This window comes from Oryctolagus cuniculus, chromosome 11 (genome assembly GCF_051225735.1).
Source record: "Oryctolagus cuniculus isolate XC-2025 breed Fujian yellow rabbit chromosome 11, ASM5122573v1, whole genome shotgun sequence".
Lineage (NCBI taxonomy): Eukaryota > Metazoa > Chordata > Mammalia > Lagomorpha > Leporidae > Oryctolagus > Oryctolagus cuniculus.
Window position 1 is genome coordinate 4,055,005 of NC_142877.1, and position 8,637 is coordinate 4,063,641.

At 60.2% G+C, this 8,637-nt stretch overlaps 1 protein-coding gene across 1 annotated transcript; it reads right to left on the bottom strand.

Moving 5' to 3' along the window:
- Window positions 1–297: 297 nt before the first annotated feature.
- On the bottom strand, window positions 298–7,121 carry CIMIP1 (ciliary microtubule inner protein 1). Its single transcript, XM_002723542.6, has 4 exons — window positions 6,965–7,121; window positions 5,548–5,629; window positions 4,229–4,330; window positions 298–675 (listed from the first exon to the last, which is right to left on the bottom strand). Exons 1-4 carry the CDS (start codon window positions 7,030–7,032, stop codon window positions 514–516), a joined length of 414 nt encoding a protein of 137 aa, XP_002723588.1. The 5' UTR covers window positions 7,033–7,121; the 3' UTR covers window positions 298–513.
- Between the last annotated feature and the right edge of the window lie 1,516 nt (window positions 7,122–8,637).

Sequence of the window (8,637 nt, forward strand, 5' to 3'; positions counted from 1 at the left end):
GGCCGGAGGAGTGAGGCCAGCGTTCAGGGCTGTGACTCGAAGACAGGGGTTCCAGGGTGGAGACGGCACACCCGCCCGCACCTGTGTACTTCCTCTTGAAAAGCAGGCCTGGGGCTGTTTGGACACGGGACCACCTGGCCAGGGGGTCATCCTAGCTGGGGGTGGGGCTGGGGGCAACAGAATCCCCTTGGGAGGGACTCAATGATTATCTGAAAACTTAAACCACTCATTTTCTTTAAAGCCCTAGCTAGAAATCCCCAAGACATCAAAAACAAACCAGAGAAAAAGTATAACAGAGAATCTATTTTTGCTTTATTCATTATGTTAGCCGAGAATAAGTGTGTTCCGAGAACATTCTAGAAGGGAGGCACTGATGAGAATGTGTCAGGCGTCCTCTGTGTGCTTTGCCACATCTCATGAGCACCCAGGCCAGGGCTCCGTCATCCGGGACGCTGGACAGTTCTTCCTCTGCCAGGCCTGGCCTGGGTGCCCAGGGGCCGCAGCCTGGGCGGCTCAGTGGATGCCCTGCTTGGGCCAGCCCAGCTCTCGGGCGTAGGCCCCTTTGCAGCTTCTGATCTCACAGTCGAGTTCCAGGCACTTGTTGAGGCCTGGCACCCCGGACCTCCAGCCGATGAAGCCTTGGGTGGTCTGCGGGACTGGGGGAGACGGGAGGACCTGGGGAGGGGATGCAGAGGTTAGCCCCCCCGGGCCACAGCGGTGGGCGCAGCCACAGCCTTCCTGGGACAGGCACGGGAGTGTGGGCAGCCGGCATCCCCAGGGTGTGCTGGAATAAGCCTGCTCCCATCGGCGGATGCTGAGGCTGGTGCCTTTCTGGGACCTAGTCCCCCCCAAGGGGCTGCTTTCTCTTGTAATGGCCCCCGGCTAATTTGGCATCCAGGAGGACAGGTGCAGAAATGCCAGATACAGTCCCGGGTTGATGATGATTGGAACAAGTCCCGAGGGGCGCGCCCTTGGGCCATTTCCCGTGTGACCGTCGCAGGGGCCGCCCACACAGGCCTGGGTGAGACGCCTGCTCCATGCCTGGTCCTGTGCCGAGTCCTTGGTGGTCGTGACACAGTGGTACCGCGTGTCTGAACACATCTCACCATAGCAAAAATACAGCAGCAGGGTAAAAAGTTACAGACACACACAGGCACGCAGCACGAAGCGGCCTGGCAGCGCTGGAAGTCGCTCTGGGCCGGTCTGCGAGTGGGGAGGGGACGTGAGGCCCAGGATGGGACCGTGCCGGCCGCACCTGTCCACGCCGACGCTCAGGCTGCGCTAAATCTGAGGGATATTGTTTTTTTCATTTTAATAATAAATTAACACTAACTTACTGTAACTTTTTCACTTCCTACACTTCAAACTCTTAAAAACTTTAATCTTTGGGGCCAGTGCTGTGGCATAGTGGGTAAAGCTGCTGCCTGTAGTGCTGGCATCCCATGTGGGTGCAGGTTTGAGTCCCGGCTGCTCCACTTCCAATCCAACTCTCTGCTATGGCCTGGGAAAGCAGCAGAAAATAGCCCATGCATCCGTGTGGGAGACCCAGAAGAAGCTCCTGGCTCCTGGCTCCTGGCTTTGGATTGGCGCAGCTCTGGCCATTGCGGTCAACTGGGGAGTGAACCAGCGGATGGAAGACCTCTCTTTCTCCCTCCCTCTCTCTGCCTCTCCTTCTCTCTCTGTGTAACTCTGATTTCAAATAAATATCTTTTTTAAAAAAATTTCAATCTTAAAAAAGCAACGCTGTGTTTAAAGCGGTCATGTAGGCCATTGGAAGTTTTCAGCTCCATTGCGATCCAAGGTGGCTCGTGGCTGAGGCACTGGGATGAGGCACAAGGCTGTTCAAGGACTTCGCAGCCCTGTATGGACCGGATGACGGGGGATGAACAGTGGCCGTGCGTCCTCTGGTGGGAGGGCGCTAGGATGTGCCATGTGCACTCACACCTCCGCCTCAGGGGACTGCGGGCCGGAGAAGCACCTACGTTTAATTAGAAGCCAAGAGGGCAGGCTTCTGTGTGACATGAGAGTGCACGATGTCATCTGTGAGCTGCTCGGGCACACGGGGACTTTTGGGGAGCGAGGGCAGATGTGTAGCGGGTCCCCCTCCTTTGGCAAAAGCCCTGTTTGACTCCCACAAGGTGGGCCAGAGTGGGGGGCATCAGTTCTTCTTCCTTCCTTCCTTCCTTCCTTCCTTCCTTCCTTCCTTCCTTCCTTCCTTCTTTCTTTGAAAGTCAGAGTTGCACAGAGAGAGAGAGAGAGAGAGAGAGAGGTCTTCCACCCGCTGGTTCACTCCCCAACTGGCCACAATGGCTGGAGCTGTGCCAATCCGAAGCCAGGAGCCAGGAGCTTCTCCTGGTCTCCCATGTGGGTGCAGGGGCCCCAACACTTGGGCCATCTTCTGCTGCTTTCCCCAAATGTCAGCCAGGGGAGAGAACATAGGGTGTTTTAACTACCTTATTACTTAGATTTTTGCTATATTTCTAAAACAGCTTTTAACAGTGACCCTACATGGCTTTATAATCGGGGGCGGGGGGAGCCCCCAACACAGCTCATTGGAGCAGCTCACTCTTGATTCACTCATTCCTTCTGCTCACCAAACGTTCCCCGGATGCCAGCCTCCCCACCTGACCCTGAGGCACGTATGGAGAGCGACGAGCTCCCCCTGCCTCTGGCCACCTTCAACTTGGCTTTCCACCCCCCTCCCCACCAGCACCACACTGCCTGCTCCTTGGCTCGGCACAGAGCGTGGCCCGGGGATGCGGGCAGGCAGGTGTCGGGCAAGGAGCAGCTGAGGTCGTCTGCCCCGCGCTGCAGCCCTGCCCCAGCACCCACCTCCCCCCACCCCTGCAGCAAAAACCCAGCTTCCGTGAAACCACGGCTTCCAACCAGCGCTGGCCCCAAATAACCAATATGGCGGCCGGCTGCAGGCTTGCGGTGACCTTCAGCTAATTATAGTATCATTGTAATAAAATAACCATAGCTTCCATTCCCACTCCTGTCACGCCCTGATACCATGACACTTCTCAGGTTTTGGAAAAGGCTAAGGAAATGGGTGATACTCAAACCCTGCCCTAAACTCCACCTTCCATGAATATTCAATTGAACCCTTCCCAAACTCCACCCCCTATGAATATGCAAGAATATGCAATTAAATCCTGTCCCAGACACCACCTCCCGTGCCTCCAGATCATAGGGGGTGGCTCTGAACCTTTGAGCATGCCCCACCCTCTGAATTGTGTACAGATGTCTTATTCCTTTGCTAACTTTTACTGTTTTCTCATCTTCAAACTCTTTCTTGCATTGGAAACAAGAACCTGAGTTCCCCATCCAATGATGTCTTGGCCCAGCAACCCCACCACGCAAGGACCCGCTGGCATAAAGACTGACAATTTCTGGAGGCACCTGTGCTGTGTGCACAGCTGACCAGGTCTCGCGTGGCAACGCTGTTCAGGTCCTCTCTTCCCTGTGCTGCCCTCTGCCCTCGGCTGGCCTCCCCTCAGCCCGTCTCCCGGGGCGTCCCTGTGAGCCCCACTGAGCTCCTGGCACCTAGCGATGGCTGCAGTCTGTAAAAACACTGGGCTCGGGTGCTGGTGCTGTGGTGTAGCAGGTGAAGCTGCCACCGGCAGTACCAGCATCCCAAACGGGCTCCGGTTCAAGACCCGGCTGGTCCACTTCTCGTCCAGCTCTCTGCTATGGCCTGGGAAAGCAGTGGAAAATGGCCCAGCTGGAACTCAAACCGGCACCCATACGGGATGCCGGCAGTGCTAGGCGGTGGCTTTACCGGCTACACCACAGTGCCAGCTCCAAAATAAATAGATAAATCTTTCAAAAAAATGCTGGGCTCTGTTCTGGTCCCTCATATGCATCATCCCACTGGACCCTGACCCCAGGAGGCACAGAGAGGTCAAGCCACTCAGCCAGGATCACACAGGAGGTGAGAGACAGAGCAGGACCCAGATGCGGTGGTTTCACCCCAGAGCCCGAGCCTGTCCTGCTTACCCATGATGTTTGCTGAGAGGGCGGGGCTGGCCCCTCGTGCCTCGGTGTCCCTCTGCCTCTGCAGGGTGGGAGGCAGGAGCCCACGCAGGTGCAGGTGCACTTCCCACTTCTGCCCTTGGGAGTGCGTGGACAGCGGCTGCAGGCCGGCCAGGCCCACTGTGCGCTTACCTTCCACGGCCCACGCGCTGCTTACTTAGGCAAACAAGTGTCTAGAAAGGGCTTTGCGAACCTTGATGTATTTCTCCACGGGCGTCCCTGGGCGGATGCGGAAGCGCTCGGGAAGCTCGACCTTGGGCTTCGGAGAGGGGGCTTCTGCCTCACCCTGGAGCAACTGCAAAGAACCGGGGCGGGCGCCTCAGGCTGAGCCGTCCGGGGCGTTCTCATCACCCCGCCCCCAGAAAGGCACACGTGACGGTGACGAAAGTGGGCACGGGACATTGGGGGCAGTGGTCCCACTTAACAGCTGGACAAGGGCGCAGGCCGGCTCCCGCCCCTGCCCCCTGCAGCCCGAGGCGCCCTCCCTCATTTCAAATGCCAGCCGGGTTCCGGATCCGACCTTTCAAACCCTAAAGGAGAGCCACATGCCCCCTCCTGAATTTTCCAAGCAATTTTGAACTCTTTGAAAGCCCGATGTAATTACACACAAGGATTATTAATACAGACTCTTTTATGCATATTAATAGGGACTCATTTCATGCATAAAATGTCAGATTGTACAACTCTCTAAGAATTAAAGGAACTCATTAAGAACGGCACAGTTTCTGAGCTGCAGGGGCGGGGTGCCTCACAACGCGGGGGCCCTCCCGCGAGCGGGGTGGACACGGCTCTTCAGGCCCGCGACCCCCACCCCAGCAAGGCGGCGTCCTCGTGCCGGTGCCTACCCGGGCACTCCGTGTGTTTGGGCAGTGTCGTGGACATCGGGGCCACTTAGTGGAGACGTCACGTGAGCGTCCCTGGACTCTGCAGCTCCTATGCACTGCCTGCCCCGCCCCCACCCATACACTCCGCACACTCTGCCAGTCCCCAGCACTCCCAGGGAACGGGGTGGGGCCCCTTCTGCCCCTGTCACTTCTCTGGTTCTCACAGACGTCCAGATGCACAGAGGACCCCACGGGGGCCTCCAGCAATGCCTCCCAGACCCCTTGCCTTGCGGGCCTCCCTAGGGGTCCACACAGCTTCTCGTTCTGTCTGCATCTCAGTAACCCAGGGAGGCAGGAAGGGAAGTCGGCCCTCAGGTGCCCTTGGAAGCAGGGCTTCGCACCTTTGGGTCCCTGATTGGTCACGTGACTTCTGAACTCAGTTTGCTAATCTGTAAAATGGGCTTAAAGTAGCACCTCTTCCCTGCACGGGGTCCTTTGGCAGGTGACGTGACCCAGTTCTGCGGAAGCACCTAGCACGTGCCAGGCACACAGTAGGTGCTCAATATTCGCTTCTGTTTCCAGAGGCGGCCACTTTGCCTACGAGATGCTGGTTCATTTTATTCTAGCCGGTCCCGCACCTCGGCAGCACTCGCTGTTCAGAGTGTGGCTCACACACCCCTGTGCTCACCTCCTCCAGCGGGGTCGTTAAAAACCCCCAGTTCTGGGCCCAGTTCTGCCGCGCCTCGGATTCAGCCTTCAGGCGGTATCTCCTGGAAGACAAAGTCCCAGAGAGCAGGCTCAGGCCAGAGAAAGGCTCAGCGGACCGCAGAAGGCCCCAGAGGCCCCCTGCGGGAATGTCATGGCTCCATGCACGCTGTGCCGGGCACGGTCGGATGCCGGGGAGTGAGGGCGCCGGGCCCCTTGGCGAGGGAGAGTGCTCCATGGACGTGGCCAGGGCAGTCAGCATCGCCGGGACCCGGATGTCCGGTGCCCCCGGAGCAGCAGGGACCTCGCCCCAACCCCGCCCTGTGCTGACCACCCAGGCCCTGGGTTGAGGACTGAGCAGCTGGGGCGTCACAGTCCAAACATCAGCTCGGCGCTTGGACCTGTCAGGTTTCTTCCACCTGGGAATCGGCACCTGCACGTCCCCACCCCCAGCGCTCCAGCCCCACTGCGGCTCTCGGCCCCCTCCCAACACAGACCTGAGGCACACGGTGAACACCACACGGGGGACGGGAATTCTAATTCGCACGTCTGTTTCTGGCTCGTTCATTTGTTTTGAAGTCTGCTGGGGATTCGACATCTGCAGCTTACCCCGGTGTGGACATTTCGAGTGGTCAGAAGCCACACGTGGACGTGGGCTGGCACAGTCCAGGTGCTACCCTGTTCACAAGGAGGGGAGGGACCACCGGGCCTGGGTCTTGACAGACGGACGAGCGGGAGAGGTCGGGGTGGGGGCAGGACACTGCAGAAGGAACGGACCCGGGCCACGCGTCCTGCCTCCTGGAGGCAGAGTCTGTGTGTCTTATGCCGGGTGATCCTGGGTTTCTACCATGACGGTGATGAAAGCAGGTTTGGTAAGTGACAGGGACGGGAAGGGACTAGGACTGGTGTGCACGGAAACAGGCGAGGGGAGGTTTGGAAGGGGGCAACTGTGTTTTGCCGCTGCTAACGCGAAGCTGCCCCTGCGTCTCCACGTCACCTACAGCCTCAGCCCAGGGCTGACCCCAGCACTTAGCAGACTCAGCGACAGACAGACGCCCGCCACACCAGCCCGCACGCACACCTTTTACATCCAAAAGTTCTTAAGGCTTAAACGCCCAGGAAAACCTAGAGACAAAGGTACTGGCAGCTCTCTCAGGCTGAACGCTGAGATTTTCTATCTGAAGCAAATCTGGGACTCTTAGAAGGACGTTAGGAGGCTCCCGGGGAAGGGCCGTCCAGTCCCCAGCCCTGGCGCCCCTGGTGCCCTGGCACGGGCCGTCCTCAGTGCAGGCCCCTCCAGCCCACCGCTCCACCACCTTCTGGGCTCGTGGGGACCAGGAGCCGCCAGGTGAGCACCTCTCAGGGGAGGACCGCCCAGCCCAGCGGGTCCCCGGTGTTACCAGATCTCGTCCTGGGCCACCAGGTTCATGCGCTCAGCCGCCGCGGTGCTCAGAGGTTTCTGTGCCATGGCGCCTGGGATCTCCTGGGCCAGGCACTCAGGGACCCCGGGCTCCGCGTCCCGCGTCGCTTGGCAACCGGTCTCCCGGACGACACGGGACGCGGAGGCGGTGCCGCACCTGCCTGGCCGGGGTGGGGCGGCGGCGCAGAGAGGGCCCAGTCTGCCCAGTCAGCCTGGGCTAGGGTGGAGCCCTGTGCGACCTCGCGGTCCGCCTGCCCCTTTGCAGGAAGCCCTTAGACCTAGCCCCTCGCCTCCTTTCAAAGTATAAACCCGTAATAACGGGGTGCACTCCTGCCGGAGCACAGAGCGTCACGGCAAAGGAGCACATCTCAATAACCAGCGACCTGGGCACGGAGCACGGGCAGCCCCCCCCCAGCGCCCCCGCGGTCCCCCCCACCCCAGCGGCCCCTGCGGTCCCCCCCACCCCAGCGGCTCCCGCGGTCCCTCCCCCCCACCCCAGCGGCCCCCGCGGTCCCCCCCCCCCCCCCCCCCCCCGTGAACGCTGAGGCCTCGTTCCCAGCAGGTGACGGACGTTTGTGGCCTGGAGTCACCCGGCATTGCAGGGCAGGTGCAATGTGGGGCATCCACAGCGCTGCCAGGAGCCCGCGTGTCCAGCGGCTGATGGACACTGCATTCCGCCGCTGCACCAGTGCGGCCAGCGGTGCTACCGTGCCTGTCCCCTGGAGAATCCAGGTGGTGTCTGCTGGCATCCAGCCCCTAAGAGCCCCTACATGAAATTCACAGTAGCATCACCTGCAGACCCCAACACCCCCACCCTCTGCTTCATGCCGTCACCAGGGGGTGCTCAATCTGTGTTTGTTGATTGACTCGCTGACCCCTGGCTTCATCATGTTGTAATGGGCCTGGAATGGAAAGTGGGTCGGATATAAGAGCTAAGGGACCGGCAAGGCAGGGTAGGGGGCATTTTTCTGGCCCAGCAACCGCAGGACACACAGATATCCCCCGTCTCTCGGGCTGAGAGGAAGCACACCTCTTGGCCGACCCACGCCTGTCTCCCAGACCGTGATCAAGGCCCTGCTGTGAGAGGCAGGAGGGTTTTCACCTCCAGCTGGGTATCTGGGGGCCTCCGCCCGCACCCCCAGCAGACCTGGGCGTTGATGCAGCATTAGCAGGGCTGGGGCGGCTTCCTCCTGTGTCGGCATCTCCGTCCTAAAGGCTTGGCTGCCGGAAACGCCTGGCCCAGGCCCAAGGTTGGGGTGGTCCCAACCCCTGCTCAGCCGGGGAAGGAATGAGTGGTCTCGTGGACGAGCAGCGACTGTGCCCGGGGCCGAGCCGACAACACGCCGGGGTCTGCAGGTGGGGCCCAGGTGCAACTCCTGGCCTTTCTCCAGAGCTCACCGTTCCTTCGACAGGAGGGAGGCGCCCTGGGAGGCAGCAAGCGGCTGGCAAGGCTGAGCTCCATCAGGGAGCAAGGGCAGGTTCTGCTGCGCCTCGGGGGATCCTGAGACGTCTCTGGTACAATGATGACTTTGTGTGCTGCCCGTCCCTGCGTGCCACACGCCGTGGGGTCCCTCATTCTACAGGTGTGTGCCGAGCACTGGGACATGGGCGGAGCTGAGCCACCACGGCCCCGCCCTCCTGGAGCCGCCAGTC

Excerpts from the sequence above, each read along its gene's own strand:
- CIMIP1 (XM_002723542.6), bottom strand. The coding sequence starts at position 7,032 with ATGGCACAGAAACCTCTGAGCACCGCGGCGGCTGAGCGCATGAACCTG. Across the intron at positions 4,331-5,547 it reads TAACGACCCCGCTGGAGGAG|TTGCTCCAGGGTGAGGCAGA; the intron begins GTGAGCACAGGG and ends GGTTCTTTGCAG. Across the intron at positions 676-4,228 it reads CCGTGGAGAAATACATCAAG|GTCCTCCCGTCTCCCCCAGT; the intron begins GTTCGCAAAGCC and ends TCCCCTCCCCAG.